This window comes from Phlebotomus papatasi, chromosome 1 (assembly GCF_024763615.1).
Source record: "Phlebotomus papatasi isolate M1 chromosome 1, Ppap_2.1, whole genome shotgun sequence".
NCBI classification, from domain to species: Eukaryota; Metazoa; Arthropoda; class Insecta; order Diptera; family Psychodidae; genus Phlebotomus; species Phlebotomus papatasi.
The window spans coordinates 86,354,347-86,372,520 of NC_077222.1; the positions used below are offsets into that span (position 1 = coordinate 86,354,347).

Genomic DNA, 18,174 nt, shown 5'->3' on the forward strand with positions numbered 1-18,174 from the left:
TGTTTTATCGGTTTTAACAATTTATGATCATTTTAATGAAAAGCGAAATTCGATTCTCTTTATATGATATGAAATAAATGGCTTCAATTCTTAAACCAAGATCAAGATCAAAATTTTAAGCTGTTAAATATTTCCAAGATGAAGATTTCATATTCTGTTCAGATACATTTGTGGAACCTTTAAAATGTCTTAGTTATTAAGATTTTTCACACTTAACGAAACGTCACTTCTGGTAAATGTCTTCACTTCCTGTTGAATTTCTTGGAAATTTGCGTTATAAATTAGGGAAATAAATCATAGGTCGTATTAAATTGATAAGTCACAATCGTAAATACAAAAAGTACAAACAAGAACTTGTGACCCGTGATAAACCCTGAAATTGTTGCGTAAGGTGTGATTCTTGTACAAGCATTCTCAGAATTTTGTACTTTAGTACTGTACGTTTACAAATATACGTATCATTTGGATTAAATTACAAGATCAAACGCAATAATTTTCGTACTATTTCTCTCTCTTATAACCCTTTTTTATAGAAGTATTCCTCATCAAGAGCGATTTTCATTTGAAACTATTCAAATTGTTAGTATGATAAAAATTCCAAGTGCTTGGATTTTTTGAAGAAAACAAGACATATGACGTCTTGAAAACTGCAAATATTGGTTCCAGAATTAGAAATTTCGAAATCTACATGATTTGTGTCTTCGACAAAATTTCACGACATTAGTCAGATTTATTTTCGTTAAAAGTTGTGGAAAAAACTATTTTTGATATCAAAAAATTATTTGTCAGAATCTGAGCTAGAAATTACAACTTTAAGTTGAATTTATCGCGTCACTATTATATATTATATTATTTAATATTTATTTTATTACATTTCTTTTCTTACTTCACAACCAATGCGGCTTTTCAGAAAAGTTGTTATGAAAATTTGGAATACCTAAAAACTTGATGATTGCTTTAGTTCAAAATTGAAATTCACGAAAATTAATTGATCGAAAAATAATGTTTTGGAATTAAGGACGAACCAGAACTGATTTATGATACATTGCAATTATTTTGGCATTATCATCCATAATTAAATGAACGTAAAATGAGTAATTTCTCTTCGATAGACAATGTTAATTGATATTGAATGCCAATGTTTATCAGGAGCTACCGTGCTGTTCAAGTGAAAAGAGATTGGTTTAGTAAATCACTTTGTTTTGTAAAATAATTATTTTTTTAATTTCTATTTTAGTTTACATGAACTCACAATATTCTCATTAATACTCTTTCATATCCAGGGATATTACATCATCAGCGTAGGGACGATGCTTCTTTGGGTCTCTAAAATGTTTTACTACACAAATCTTCTATAACACTTATTTGTAATTATTTGAGTATAACATGAAGAGTATAAGAGGAGTTTTGATGTTTTTTTTTTTCAGAGAAATTGAATTTTTTGCTCTTTCAATAATATACTCTTTAGGGCTCTTTGTGTGTGTATATTATTGAAATGGCATTGATTTCATGAATGATTTCCTCATGCTCAAAATAAATGACTACATTACCCTATGTTTCTGTGTTTGGTCTATATAGAATAATTAGTGCTCTCCATTTAAATATTTACTATGAGATTAAGTTCAATTACATATATTGCTATAACTAATGAATTCTAATGTAGGTTAAATAGTCTTACTATTTATATTTTGTATTTACATTCACAATGGTTTATCATTCCAAACTAAATAATTTTCTAATCACATTACAATAAATATTTCTCTTTCTGGTCAAATTACATCAACTGGCAATATGTTTTTTTTTCTTCTGTTTTTAAAACGCTTTATCCACAATATTTCTGGAAATTTGCTAATTGATTTAAATATTTATTTAAGAACCATCGCAAGACAATTTCCAGACACAAATTTATTTATATCTACATTTTTTTTTTAAACTTATTTAACTAAATTATCAGTCTTTTATGAAACTTATTTTTTATACTCATAACTGAACATTAAAATACATTTGAAATTCTTTATAGACTCTTAACAAGATATGCAGTGCATTTTATGAAAGATTTTTATAAAACTTCTTTCTTTTCATGCATCTATAACCTTTTTTCAATTTATATTCACAGTTGAGTATTTTCCGATTTTTTTCATATTATCTCTAATTTTATTTTTTTTAAGTGTTTCGGTTGTCACTTAAATTTAATGTGCTGTACACACAGTGTGTTTAAAATGAAAAGTCTCATGGTAAGATTATAATATTTGCTTTGAGAGCTGAACTAATTTAGTCTTATCTCAATTTTTTTTCATATGTAAGTTTAACATGTTTAGATAATTTATTAAACCAATAAATAAAAAAAAAATAGTATTTTTTTACAAAAATAAAGCAAAGAGAAACGAACAAGCGGCTGAAATAATTCTTTTCTACATATTTTAATATATAATACGTATTTCTTTCTAGATGGGATGGTAGGAAACTTTAGAGTTGCAAAATTTTGAAATTCTGAAGTTCTTAAGAAAACAGGTTTCGGTATTTGTTCATCTGTTTATTTGAAGTCAAACATTATGGTGTACTGGGACTTTTTCTTCCATAAATAAACATTCTGTCTGTAGAGGTGCTTTTTGCTTAAACTTTTATACCTCCTCTTCCCTTACAAAATTAAGGTTTAGTGTATACATCTCAAAAACTTCTTAAACTTATATAACTTACAGCAGACTCTCTCTCAATCGGGATTATGGGGCAAAATGTCATCCGGTTTAGCGATAGAATTGAGCGTCAAAGCCTTTGTAAATTCCACAAAAAGCGCTTAATTATAAAGAATCATGATAAAATAAGAGGAACTACAGCGAATTTGAGCGAATTAGCTTCATAATTAAACGTGAAAATTGTCAAACAAAATTTGTTGCCCGATTGAAAAAGAGTCGATTGAGTGAGAGTCTACTGTAGTTTTACTTTTCCAGTAAGGTTATTGGTCAAACCTTTGCAATTTCTTTTGGTTTTTCAATCTTGGCTATGGTTGAATAAATTAAAAAAAAAATTCTCCAAATTTTCAATAAATTAAAATCGGTTCCAAAATCTAAGTTTATGTAGAGATGGCACCACTACTGACAAATCCATTTCCATATGACTTTTCGAAAGTACCAACCTTCCGAACGATATGTTTACTATTTTATTGCAATCTTTATTTGATTATTTATTAGTTCGTTTCTATAATTTGTAAAAATTTTTGTTTTTTAGTAAACCAAACTTTAATATTTAAAAAAAAATTGTTCAAAACTATTTTATATGTTATTAATGCTTTTTTATGGAAAAATACCATGACAGAATTTCATTGGTTTGATAAGAGTTATCTGAACTTATTGAAAGAATTTAACATGTATCCATTACAAAATTCTTATTTTGCAATATTAATGTAAAGTTTATGTAGAAGTAGGAAAGTAGTAAGCATGTTGATATGATTTGACCACAACTATATACCAAACATATTTTCAAAAAGCATTCATAAAGTATTCTTGTTTGACACTGGTAAAGCGGATAATGTAAATTTGCCAGCTAACTTTTAAGTTGAAGATTAGGAAAGAAGAGAGTGTTTGCAAAATTATATCATCCTTGAGACATAACATTTGAAACACACTGTTAACAACGTATCCTTATAGTGTATGAAACATTTCAGAAAGCCATCGATAAATTTACTAGCCTTACTCATTGTTTCATCCTAATTGAATTATGACTATGACTTTCATAAATGATTATATTAACGACTTGCAATTGCGGTGATTTTCTTTGTGCTTTAAGCCATAGTTTATATATATATAGAGTAAAAGAGCGGATGTAGTACGACCTGTAAATTGTATGGACTTCTCTTGCTATAAGATTCTACTTCTACTTTCTCAATTAGCCCCATCTTGATGTACTTTTTTTTCGGCATTTTCGCGCAGCAGAGTGAAGACGATGTTGGATTTTCTTTAGGGTAAGTGCTATGTACAACATTATCCATATCATATAACATCGATTATTACGTCTTAATGCCTAAGAGTTTCTTGAAAGCCCTTCTGTAATCTAAGTTGAAAATGGTGTATATAATGGGATTGAGGGCTGAATTGATGTACCCCAACCATGTAATGAAATTGATTAACTTGTCCGAGGGACAGCACGAACGGCAAAAGGGTAGGGTGACGTACATAATAAAAAACGGAAGCCAACATACCACGAATACACCCATAATTATACCAAGCGTTCGCGCCGCTCGACGCTCTTTGGACAGTGAAATTTTCTGCTTTTCCTCGATGAATTGGTACATACCACCTGCGCGACGCATTGATTGCTTTTTGGTATCACCCTTTCTGCCCTTATCCTTGTCGTTGTCTGTAGTAATTGTCACACCATCACCATTGGGCTTTGCACTCTCCGATGACACTTCCTGGTTGTTTTCCGTCACCGAGTCCTCGCGTGCAGTCGGCGCCTCCAGGAGACAGTCTGTCTTCTTTGCCTTTTCCTTCACACGCTTTTCTAGCTTTTTCTTCTCACGTTTTCGCCTCTTCTCCAGACTCTTGGCATTGGATGTGCAATCCGACACATTTGGATGTTCGTTGTGATTTGTTTCACTGCTCACAGATTCTTGATCTGGCTGTGGGGGTGCAGTCTCCTTGCCGCCCGTACTTCGTAGGGCCATGGCGTTGATCTTGGACGCTCGGGCACGCTCCCGGAGTCGTCGCCGGGTGGCAATGTAGATTTCGATGTATACAATTGTCATAATAACTAGGGGTATGAAAAAAGAACCTAAGGACGAGTAGATCACATAGCCACGATTGGACGTTAACTGGCAGGGATATTGGCTGCTGAATTCCTCTGGCCAATCATTCCATCCCACCAGTGGTGGTGAACTGATGATTAGCGACAGCACCCATACTCCTGCTATCAGTAACAGAACCCGCTCCACCGTTCGCTTTTGGGCATAGTTAATGGGATCGGTGATGGCCCAATAGCGATCTAGAGCAATAGCGCACAAATTGAGGATGGACGATGTGCAGCACAGTACATCACAGGTGAGCCACATCTTGCAGAGATGAATGCCAAACTCCCATTTACCGAGTATTGAGTATGCCACATTGAAAGGTAGCACGAGAACCGCAACGGTTAGATCTGCCACGGCCAGTGAAACAATAAAGAAATTTTGTACGATGCGCAGTGGTTTGTACGTGAAGACGCTGAGAATGACAAGGATATTGCCAATTATTGTTAGAAGGATTATGAGTGAGAGCACCAAAGCTGTGGCTATAGCTTCCCACTGTGGCACAGCCAGATCAATGCCCAGAACGGTCGGATACCACACTTGCACCACTTTCGGACATCCATCGTCCGACGAATTCAAGCTAATGTTCATCATCACTGTCGTTATGGTCATGTTGAATCGACTCCCTCACTCGAGAGAACACGGCAGGCTTCAAGTAATCTCGTAGTTACGTGCCCGGTGTAACAAAGTGTAGGTGCAACGGAACATGATATCCTCTCAGAAGAGCCGACATGACATATTGATGCTGCAATGAGAGACAAGGCACATAGTGTTAGATGTCTAGCTAAAAATCTTCAAAAGAATGTTCAAGCTTGTCAGAGTTAATGTTGATATGTAAAGGAATTTTAGATAAGAGATGAAAGCATGCTACCTCAAAAAGATGGTTAGGCCAAATTAATGATTTAGAACGTGGTAATTAGAATTTTGAACATTCGGGATTTTGGCTTTTGGGATTTTGGCTTTCGGGATTTTGGCCTCTTCGGAATTTTGGCGTTCGGGATTTTGACTTTTGGGATTTTGACTTTCGGGATTTTGGCTTTCGGGATTTTGGCTGCCACCGGTTTTAATATATGAAAAGTAATGATTAAATTATAATTTGAGAAGAAAACAAAATTGTTTTATAATTTATTACAAGTAAACGGTCAAATTAAATGAAATTTTCCAAAAAGCTTATAAACTAAGTTTTTTTTATTAAAAGGTAGAACTTATAGTAATGGTCACAAATTTGCTTTGCAGCTTAAGTTAGGAAGGGTATGCAATTATTTAAAAATGTATAATATTTCAAAGGTTTATTCCCGAAAAATATAAAAGTCCTTTCAGTTTACTTGCGATCCTTGGTTGAGCAGTGTGTCAAAGCATTCAAAGATTTAGCCAATCAAAGAACGCGAAGTGTCTAAGGACTAAAAAAAAAATTACATAATTTCATGTGGATAATACTTCTAATTTTATATCAGTAGAGAATTATTACAAAATATACAGTAAAAACTTTTGGACACTGACCAAAATATTGGAACAATTTTATTTAGAACAAATATGTAGGGGAAAATCGTCTGCCTTTAAATGCAGCAGCCTTCAAATGTTGCGATTTTTTCGTTGTTCTCAAAAGCATAAATTATATTCTATTAACTATTAGGTAGCTATCCATCATCCTCACAAATCATCAAAAAATGGAGAGCCTAGCTCCTATTTCCTAGATGCTAGATAAAAAAAAATGAAAATGAGCTCTAAAGTGTAATTTTGATGTTCCACAAATCATGTGATTTTTCATAGTAAAAATCATTTTACAAATAAATCTTCCATTGTGACACATAGAAGGTTAATCAGGCTTAATATTTCTGTTAATACATTTTGGTTCAGATGAAACAATTTTTGTTGGTGGCGAAAATTTGCAAATATCACCCTGCAGCAGCCTTTAAATGCTAATGTCGTGTGCCTTTAAATCCTATCTTTCCATACATCAAAACATGTGAAATCGAACTCCTATTTTGGTCTGACGAATATCATACAAATACTTATAACCTGCTATCTTGCTCCGGCCGGGATGTTTCAAGTTGACAATTTTCAACTTCAATGGCTTTTTCTTCCAAATTTTCATGTGCAAAACAGTGCTTCAGTAAAATGTGAAGAAAAGTTATTGTTTAATGTCTTTTGACTGCAGTGATGATTTTAGTGAGTGCGTTAGGCTTCAACCTAATCATTTATAGCCCATTTAGTTTTATTGATTCAATATTCTCAGTGAAAAAAAAAACATTTAAAGGCAGCTGCGTCGCGTTTGAAGGCAGACTATGCCAGCTGCCTTCATACAAAACGACATCACTTTTTTAATTTCCTCAGAAGGAAAAACTGAGGACTTGCAAGTGCTAAATGAGGTAATCATATACGCCGAATGAACAAGAGATTTTTTTGGTGTAGTAGAAAATAAAATCCATTTTGTGGATTCTTCAGAAAAAAATCTTAAATTTGGAACTCCATTTTTCGTTTGAAGGCAGACGACTTTCCCCTACCTGTAGAAGATATTTCTCTGTTCCAATTTTTTTTTTGTTTTTGATACGGTGGAATATCTACAAATTCGAGTCAATTTCGTTTTATATAAATTTGTTTCTAAAAGTTGAAATCGAGTATAAACATTTTGCTCCCATTGCCGGAAACAAATTTGTGTAATTCAAAAGGTTTCGTCCGCTTCATCTTACAGGTGAATTATACTTCAGTCGAGATGGATTTAGGTGGCGAAAGTTCATAAGGAACATCAAATAAAAGTCAACTTAACAATGTTTTATCACATCAGAGTGCTGACAGCAGGAGGAAAAGAGACTCTCAGGAATCTCGAATTTAAAAAAAAAAGTGAAAGCATAAATAGTGTAGCTGGAAAAATGCCACAAATTTGGCGTCCTTCTCGCTTCGATGGGGGCTTTTGGAAGAAATTCCTTACTAATATTGGGTGTCTTTTTGTTTCTCCTAGAAGGTACAAATTTGTTCCAAGAATTTTCAGTGTTAATGGACGGGGACCTCGATCTCGGGGCAAATCTAGGACAAGGTGGCTGAATCAAATTCAGAATATTGCTTTAGAGCACCCTGAGATCGAACCCGAACATCTTCCTGAATTGGCGGGGAATCGTCAGACGTTGGTTGCTATACTGGATATCATGGTCCTCCGACCCCAATAGGGATAAATGATTGAGAATTATACATTTGAAACATGAAATACTCCCTTACTCTAAAATAAAACGAATTAAAAAATAAAAGACTTTAAAAAATAATAATAAACCTTTTTAATTTAGTTAAAGATTAGGTTAATTTAAGGATTAATTTAGGTTAATCCTTAAAGATTTAGGATTAGTCTTTTTTTCAATTTTTATTATTTTAATTTATAAAAAAATTCTTTAAAAATTTTTTTTTTGAAAATTATTGTGAAAATCAGGCGACTATAATTTGGATATTCTAATAGAGATGCTCGGAAATATTTGCGTTAGATATTGTATTACCCCGATTTAAATTCGTTTACTTAATTTTGTTTTATTATTTACTTTTATTTATTTATTAATTTATTTTTTGAAAATTCTTTGAGGGGTTGTGGATCGTTCTTATTTCAGGAAACATTGTACATCTCTCAATAGTCGATTCTGAATTCAAAAGATTACTTTGTTGGTAAAAAAAGGAAACAAAATAAGTAGGACAAATGGAATATTGTTAAGAACTTTAATCCCATTTTATAGATCTATTAGTTTTAGTACAAACAAACTTTGGAAATCAAGCAGTAACAAATAGAATTAATGCTCTGCTATTTCAATCTTATCCAACGTAGTTTCCTCTTTATCTGATTAATATAACTATGTCTTAAGTTTTCATGAAGTCAGTGAAAATCATAATGATAATAATAATGATAATCAAGGTTCTTGCATAGATACTATCACTCTCTGCAGAGAAATATTTCGAAAGTTTTGCCAACTCTGTGTTCTCGGCTATTAAAATAATTAAGTGAGAACCTCAAATGACACGGAGAGCATCGTTGATGGTAGAGTAAATAAAAAAATAAAATAAAATAAGCCAGCGGGAAAGGAAATTTTCTCTCTCAACATTTTTTTTATGTTGAAATTCCATAATAAAGTCAGTGTAAAATGTTGAAGCATTTGTAAACGTTAGTTGAATATTAACTGAATTTCCTTAATTACAATTAGCTGTTTAAATGTATACCCTGACACTCATTACATAGACAATTTTCATTATTATATGTGCGGTGTATGTCTAACCATAGGCCAACTTCTTTGGCACACAAGGCCTTCCCGGAAACTTTTCTATTAAAATATTAAATTCAAATTCACCAACCGTGCGTTTTCATCCATGACTCCAGTTCCCCAACTGAACTTTAGATATTTTCCCCAGCTTAACAACTCAGATATTCCCTTGACGTTGGGTCGTACAATAACATTTAATCCTCCTTTTCTGGTTGTATACGGAACTTTATTGCAAAGACAGAGTTTGTGACATGAAAGGAAAGTATTGAATAAAGTGTAAATATTATGATTGAATTTAGAAAATTACACTACATTATAACTCTATCTGTCCCAAAGGTTACATAGTCAACTATTGATGGTTACATTTTACGAAGTATTGTACACATGGTAACTTTTTCGCAAAGCCCCTTCAGGAAAATTTTCATCATCAAGGAACAAAAATTCGTCAGCTGGCTGTCAAGTTAAAAATTTTCCTTAACTTGTAAATCTTCATGGCATCTTTTCCTTTTCTTTATGGCTATTATATGGCACATAAATTGCTTTTTAGTAGTCAATTCTGTCACCCTAAGCTGTTTGGGTATGACGCAAAATTACCCATTCATGATATTTTTTGTCGTTTATAATCTTTCCATATCATGTTCATCTTTTAAAGCACAATACGTCATGTTTTCTCACGTCATCAATTAATATAGGGACTTGTTTAAATTATTTTATTTTATTTATGTTGTATTGGTAGTAAAAATCTCAGCACGAATTAAATTAGAGCATATACATTAACGTTGACAGTAATTAAATACAAATAAATTGATTTTTTTTCTCCCACAACTTTCAATGAAAACACATCAAAAAGCTTTGATTTCTTCCTCGTTTATTGGTAATAGAATTTTCTTTATGGTCTTATTTAACGTTTGAACAGCAATGTTTATATACATGATAATTATTGAAAAAGTTTTGCGTGTGATTTTTTATTGGTCGAAGTCAAAAAGAGAGCCGGACTCAAAGAGTGTCTCGGATTAAGGCGAAATGGTGTGTTGTATGAGCTAATTTGTATTTTACATTAATGTAAATTTTTCATTATAAACAATGCAAAATTTAGAAAAAGCACTCACCAGATGCCAAATTCACGATCTTAACCAAACAAAATATTGGTTGATTACTGTCTATTAATTCTGATGATATAATTTTATGATTATGATTAGAATAGGTGAAAGTGTCTCGGATTAATGAAATATGGTGTGTTGTACAGGATAATTAATTTTGTGCATGGCCAAATTTCTGGTTATAACCAGATATATACCGAATTAATTACACAATAACCAGTAGGAGAAGGCTTTCAGGCTTCGCAATACTCTGGCTTCGAGTACTTCATATTTTCGATATTTAAGATTAGTGAACATCAAATCGCACTTGCAAATTTATATTCTAAGAGTAAAACGTGTTTTCGAACGGTTTTCCTGATCTTATCACATAAGAAAATTGTCGTGTGACATTGCCATACACGAAAGGTCAGTCACCGAATGACTGACCAGACCAGTTACTGCCAATAAAAGTCTTTTCTGGAAGCAAGAAGCGGAAAATAAGAATTTTCCGCGAACAGGGAAGGGTATCATCCACCAGTCGGGCTCTATTTCGCCATCATGAGGAACATCTCGACAACAACACTGCAGGGAATGCAAAAGTACCCTTCCATATATTCCATTGGGGATAAATTCGCATCACCAAACGGTGTTATTTCATTCCCAACGCAAGCCTCTTTTCACTCTTTAGTGGTTTTCCATTTCTTTCTGCACTGAAGTGGTGCATACTCAACACTGGTCAGGTGTTGGATGCTAAATTTTAGACGCCGCGGTGGAATTTTCAAGACCATAATATGGTTGGTTGTTTCTGGTGTTGGTGATGGCGTGCAAATTAACCAAATTAACACCAGAATTTTGGTATTTTGCAAAGTTTTTTTTTGTAAATAGTTATCATTTTGTAAAAAGGGTAAAAAGACACTACGTTGAAAAAAATATTTTGTATAATTGTTTGTAAATTTTTACAAAATGTTCGTAAATCGTTTAACTCACTAAAAAGTTCATAAAAGTTTGTACTTTTCTCACAAACATTATATATTTTTTTACAAATAAAATGCAAACTTAACGAGCATTTTTTGTTCTTTCACAAACATTTGTTCGTAAATGTCCGCAACACACAAAAAAGACTATTGGTAAAATTTGGTCATTTGTTCGTAAATTTTTGTGAAACAAACAAATACGAACAAGTGTTTGTAAAAGGACAAAAAATGCTGGTCAATTGGTCATGTTACGAACACTGTTTGTGAAGAAATATAAATTTTTACGAAATGTTTTATGGGTAATACGATTTTCGAGCATTTCATAAGTCCCCAGTAGTAATTCACAAACATTTACGAACAATTTGACAAAATAATTTTTTCTGTGTAAGAAATGTTACTGGTTGATGTCGATATTATCTATTCATTTATTTGAATATTGTTTTTATACAAATATAAAAATTTGTATACTGTATGATCCAAAATTGCATCTGATGCATAACGTTTTTAATAATTGAATATGTTATTTCATTATTAAATATCATAATATGTTCTTATTGTCTCTTGCGATTCTCAGTGTCGTACGAGGATTTATGGTCCTATTTCAATGAGAAACGAACATTTTTTATCACTATACTGTTACCAAGTGCTTCCACATAATCGACTTTTATTTATATTGGTTTCTGTAATAACTGTTTGGAGGGTTTAGAATATGGCGAGGACTGAGGCAAATAGTCGAAACAGAAACCAACACAAAGAAAAGTCGATCCCTCACAAAACATAATCCCAAGCGCAGAAGGAGAGAGGTCGGGGAAATAAAGGTCGTGTAAACCGTTTTTGAGTCGACTTATTGAGGGTTCCCCGAAATATCCAAATTGCTATTTTTAACCATTTGGCTTATAGCTATGGTAACATACGAACGGATCAGATGGACAGACAGCGTGAAGTCAAAAACTCGATACTTCAGACTTTCAAAAATCTACCAAAATATGAGCCATTAAAGGATAATATAATATAACTCAAAATTGAGGAGCTATGTACACTGTTCTCTCTGTAAAGTTCGAGCAGTAAAAATGTTGCCAATTAAAAATTAAAATTAGTCAGTTAATTGTTCAATTTTGGTCTGTAACATTTAAATTTAAGCAGTAATGGCTCCGGCACACCTTTTAGATCAGGAAAATTTCATGAAGTCGAAATTCAAAACCCTTTCTTTCTCACATGTTTTGCACATGACTATCTCATTCTTTCTCATACCAAATTTGATTGAGCTAAATTGAATTTGGAGTGATGTTTAAGAGAAGAAGAAGAGTGCGAGAGAATGAGACAGACATATGCAAAGCAAGTGAGAAAGAAAGGGATGCGAATTTCGACTTCATGAAACTATCCTGATCTTGAAGGTGTACCAGAGCCATAAAGGCAAATTTATTTTCAAGTTTTTAGCAAAAGAAAAATTAAGAGCATTATTTCATAATCATCTTGAGTGTTAATTTGCATAATATAAATTAGAGTCACATTTGATAAGTTTTTGTTTTTTACTGACCAAATTTATTTTTCTTGGCTCTAAGAAAACGAAACCATCACCAGGAAAATTTCATGAAATCGAAATTAACGTCCCTTTTATTCCCAAACTTTTTCACAAGTCTGTTACACTCTTTGACACTCTTCTTTTAATTTTGAGCATCATCCTAAATTCAATTTAGTTCAATCTAATTTTGAGATCGTAAATGTGAGACAAACATACGCAAAACGTCTGAGAATGAAAGGGATAGTGAATTTTAATTTCATGAAAATTTCTTGGTCTAAAGGGTGTGCCAGAGTCGTCACTAACAAACCTTAGGGGAAGTGCTCATAATTTTGGACAGTCTGCATATAAGCATCGATATCCCAAGTCTGAAGTGCCATATTTTCAATACTAATTGACTTTTTTTGTTACTCTTTTTTCAGAAGGATTGTTTAGAAACTTGGCAAGCTATTTATCATCTCATTTTTACTAAAATTAGTTTTAATACGTTTAAAAATGAATTGATATGTAGAGGTGAATTTGACTCTTATTTTGGACAACTTGGTTATTAATTTTTACAACTTGTCTGTAAATTTGGACAGATAATCCGCCTCAATAGGATGCCCATTGTTCTTCATTTTATGAACCAATCTTACCAAGTCCTCTTCCTGTTCATGTAAGGGAAACGTAGAATGTCACAAGAAGCCCGGAAACTTTCCATATCATTCATTAAAGTGAGTTGACTTCGATACTCCAAGTACGTGCAGATTCGCTCATTCCCTGACCTTTCCGGGAGCCTTTCAAGGCATTTCTCGCTACATCTCTTTCGTAGAGATGATGCTCCTTTGTTTCTCCAGACATTTGTCCAACCTAGTCATCACAAAAGCTAAAACTTCACGAAATTTCGTGAGAAAAACACCTGTCCAAAATAAGAATCATCACCTCACTGGTGAATGTCTTAAAAAATTTCCCATTTTTCACACGAAAAATATAATTCACAAGGCAAATCTCACTTCAGGTCAAATGTACAAATCATCAGTAACGTGAATCAACACAATATTCAATGAATATTCAATAATATCACTCAAAAACAGCAAACAAACTTTGTTAGTACTTCACCAAAACTAAATAAGACTGAAGTAAGCCACGAAGTTCTGTCATATTTCTCGTAAGCAATTGCTCACACTTAATTTTCAACAAAGCAATTTCAACTCAAATCATATTCAAAATTTAACGTATTTAGTGTCAAAATCATCGAAAAAGAACAAATATTTAGATAGAATTCATTTTTCATCAAATATTGGAATAAAAATCCATCATTTTAATCAATTTATTTTTAGTGTCCAATTTTACCCTCAAAGTGTCCAAATTTAGAAACTGTCCAAAATTATGAGCACTTACCCTATAGATCATCTTTACAATTGATAAAATTTCATGAAATCAAAATCCCCGTCCGCTTTCTTTATCAAAAGATTTGTATAAGTTTATTCCACTCTATCGGACTCAAAACTGGACTTGAGTAAATTTAATTTGGTGTGATTTTCAAAAGAAAAGGAAGAGTGAGAAAAAGTGATATAGACTTATGCAAAATTTTTAAGAAAGAAAGGGAAGTGAATTTTGATTTATGAAATTTCCTGATCTAAAAGTTGTGCCGGAGCCATTACATTCAATTTTGGTTAGTAAAAAATCAAAAAGTGGTCAGAAAATCCTTTTGTAAGTTCAATCGAAAATGCTGTTCATTATCTTTTTATTTCCTCCTTGTCAAAAAATTTCACTATTTTTGTGTATTTACAATTTATAATTTTTGTTTTCTTTATTTACTGAGCATTTTTGCATAAATACTGCCCAATTTGTTACAACCTAATCATAACTAAATTAGTTTAGAAGTTAATTGGTGTATACAGTAGTAATATAATGCTGGGACTAATTTACTATCTCTTCGTATATTTATTTGCTTTGTTATCCATCGCTTTGTACAAGATGTAGAATATTCCAATTATGATAAAAAAGATAAACAGTGATTTGAAATTAAATGCTACCATCTCGAAAATAATTGGATTTTTTTCTTCTATCATCTTCACAATCTCCATTCCATCTTATCGTATTCTCCTTTTGCTTGTCAATAAACAAACAATTAAAGTGAAATGTTTGAGGAGAAGAAACATCTTCCTCAACGTCCCATTGGAGTGTCTATCAATTGAGTCGGCTTCTTTTGCATACTTGGCCAAACTTTTAGTCAAGTATAAATCCTATTCTATTAGACGTGAAGCAAATGACTGAGAAGAAATTGTGAGAGTATATTCTAGATATTATAGACGATCAAGAATATATGAAAACGTCTCGCCAATGTGATTAGGCTTTATTGAAATTTTCTCTTTTTCAAGTATCAAATTGCTTTCCAGCATGAAGGATACTTTTCTATATGGAGGAAATAATGCGACGATAAGCTCTATTTGATTACAAAACTTATTGGTTTATTCAATGGCTAATGAAGTGTGCAGAATGAATTTCTCATCTATATTTATTTCTCAGATAAATACACACAATATCCAAGAACTCAAGGGGCATCTTGCATGATTCTAACAAAGAACATGAGGTATAGAATAGAAAATTGGTTCAAATAATTGCGGAAATTCCGCTCTGGTAGCTTTATGTCAATAGGACAAAGTCAGCCGATGGAAAAGTAATTCGAACGAAATATTGGCGGATGATGTTGTTGACTTGGTAGAATCCCTGTAGACAATAAGTTACTAATCTGGCGGAAAACGGCAACAACGACATATTGCCAGTTTTAGAGCAGATTATTGTACGTTTTCGTTGACTGACTGACAAACCCCTTTGCCGGATTCCATCATCACTTCTTCATATTATCCTTATACTTCGCAATTCAATAGATCCTATGTGAATGATGTATCGGGAAATTGTTTGTGATTCCTTTTCAGCTAAATGGAATCCGTGTATTGTAACAATGAAAATGTATTTTGGCATATAAAGATAATATTTTCGATGAAAGGGAGATAACATGAAAATTGAGTTAATTGATGTGGAAAGAGAGGAACTTTTGCTATTATATAACACAATAGAGTGCTAATTATTGAGAAGTTTGGTATTTTGTGTATCATCTTGGTGGTCGAAAGGAGGAACTTTCTCAACAATGTTTCAACTCGATTGTCAATCATGCTCCAAAGTGACAATAGACAAAATTTAATTACCACGATGGAGATACATCGTAATCACTTCAGCGGAGTGTCGATGGCATACACGGAGGAGCTTTAAAGCTCCCTAAACGCGTCTAACACATTACTTATCTATATATCGACATAAGTTCGTGAGAAAGCATAAAGGGGATGCATGAAGGGAAATTTTATCGACTCTAAGAAAATTTCCCACAAAATGATAAATTTGCCCCATGTTGCTGCCTAACAAGTTCTATGTGATACCCTCCTAACACAATGTAATTTAATTTCTTCCCCACACATGGCAAATGCCGAAGGAGCATGACTTCAGGAGATAGGCAGCACAAAAATTTATAGGAATTTGTATTACAAGAATTAAAATAAAATTCTTGCCAGTATTCTGTCATGTGGTTTGCAAATGGGCACGAAAAGCGGCATCCTTCGTATTTTTTTTCATCCCATCGGAAATGTACATGTTTACATTTGCGTATTCAAATTTTTATGCGATCGTAAAATGAGCTTTCACGGTTACATACTTATGTGTCGTTTTACATACCAATATATTCCATGGGTAAAATGCGATAACAGAGTAAGAGACATACTCTGAATTTGTCCCATATATTATTCACCATTTACAACGCAGATTTTTTCCATTTTTTTTCCTGCATTTTGCAATTTCCACCATATTTTGTTGATGGGTAAATAGGAGTATATAATTAAGTAACTCCTCGCTGCAGGTGGGAACTTTCATATAAAACAATACCTTACACTTTGTGCTCATTTGAATTAAATAAATTGCATAATTGTACCTGCACTTTCTATGTCATTAATAAGCCAGACAAAAGTGACAAAAGGACAGCTCTTTCCATTTCTCATCGAAACAATATTCGCGTAAATTGGAGTGAAACAAAGAGTCTTGATTTAATAAATTAAGTTTTGTTCATTTCAAAATAACTTTCATCAATTTGTGTAAAAGGATATACGGAAAATGAAGATGAAAACTTAAAACACTGTTTTTGATCTGGTCTTGATTTATTCCTTTCTACGCTTTATATGATATTTCTGGAATTTCTTGTCTCCTTTCTCGTGTATTGGAGATTATTAACCGGACAAATCGGGTCAAGAAGAGCTTTACATTCACTACCTTTGCACAAAATACTAGATGAATTTGTACAATGACGGTCAAATGCAGGCCAAAGTCTTATAGATCCTCCAGTAGAGAAGTGTATAAAGTGATTAAAATTAAAGGACACTGTACAAATGGGCAGTAGAGGGAAGTGGGGTAGCTTTGAACTGGGGTACCTTTGCAAATAGACTGCTTTTTTATTTTTACAAGGATCTTAACCCCGTCATAATGTAATTTAGTTTCACTATTTGTACAGCTAAACGATATCACAGTAAAGGCCTCTACACACTAGGAGAAATTTCTTTAAAAATGCCTTTTTAAAGAAAATGTCCCCTATCCTTGTGGACAGAAACGTCAGAATTTAAAAAAAGGCAATTTTTGACGAAAATTGCTTCTAATGTGTACACACAGAAAAATGGAAAATTCTTAAACAGAAACACCCATGAATTTAATTTCAAATCCCATCCAATGAATGCCAATGCCCTAATTCTAAATCCTTGATCATTTAGTTTTAGTTGCAATTTGCAAATCTGTAGACATTTTTCATTTTCCTGCTAATGCTGAACTTAAGTTCTCGATCTCTTAACTTGAAAGAGCTAGGGATTCTAGCGCATTTCTTTCGCTCAGAGCTTCTAAACTTAAACGCCTCAGGGATTCACGTCCAATTTGAGTTCCTAGGATCTTATATTAGATGAGATCATATATTCTGTCACTAGAAGAGGTTGAAAGTTTGGAGTGGTATATCTCAGCTCCTGATGAACATAATTGGATGAGTGAACTATTGTTGAAAATCTTGGTTCATACGCTTTTAGAATCTGGTATACTTAATCTGCTATGGATAAACCATGGTCATCCAGAACCATTTATGTCGAAGAAAACACATTTTGCAACGTCTTTTTTGGCCATTTACTTCTGGGACCAGTGGGTGAATTCTGAGATGGTGAGTTTTTCACGTGAGAAATTCACGGCTGTGAGATCATCTTTAGTATGCATTTTGCCAAGCTTTCGTAAAAACTTTCATGTAAATTCTTAGATGCTGTAAGTGCTTCACGTGAGATTTTTTATGAAAACTTCACCAAAGGCTTACAGGAAACGATCTAAAACCCGTGAGTTTCTCACGTGAAAAACTCACGCATCTCAGAATTCATACCCAGGAGTGACCCACTTTTCTCGCACATGGACTGTTTGTTGGAGGAACTCAAAAGGTACAATTTGTGGAAGAAACTTTTTTTTGGACATCTTACTTTTTTTTATTCATCCACTTTTGCAAGAATTTTAACATTTTACACGCATAGAAAAAAATGACAGA

General features: G+C 32.9%; 1 protein-coding gene across 3 annotated transcripts in view; it reads right to left on the reverse strand.

The window, feature by feature from the left end:
* Positions 1–1,196: 1,196 nt before the first annotated feature.
* Positions 1,197–18,174, reverse strand: part of LOC129797920 (tyramine receptor 1) — a 118,490-nt gene continuing 101,512 nt past the window's right edge. For 2 of the 3 annotated variants that reach the window (XM_055840802.1, XM_055840803.1), the window contains exon 2: positions 1,197–5,525. In XM_055840802.1, coding sequence (XP_055696777.1) covers positions 4,004–5,392 — 1,389 coding nt within the window. In that variant the 5' untranslated portion in view covers positions 5,393–5,525 and the 3' untranslated portion in view covers positions 1,197–4,003. The remainder of the gene's footprint in view (positions 5,526–18,174) is intronic. The other variant, XR_008751373.1, reaches the window with a different exon arrangement.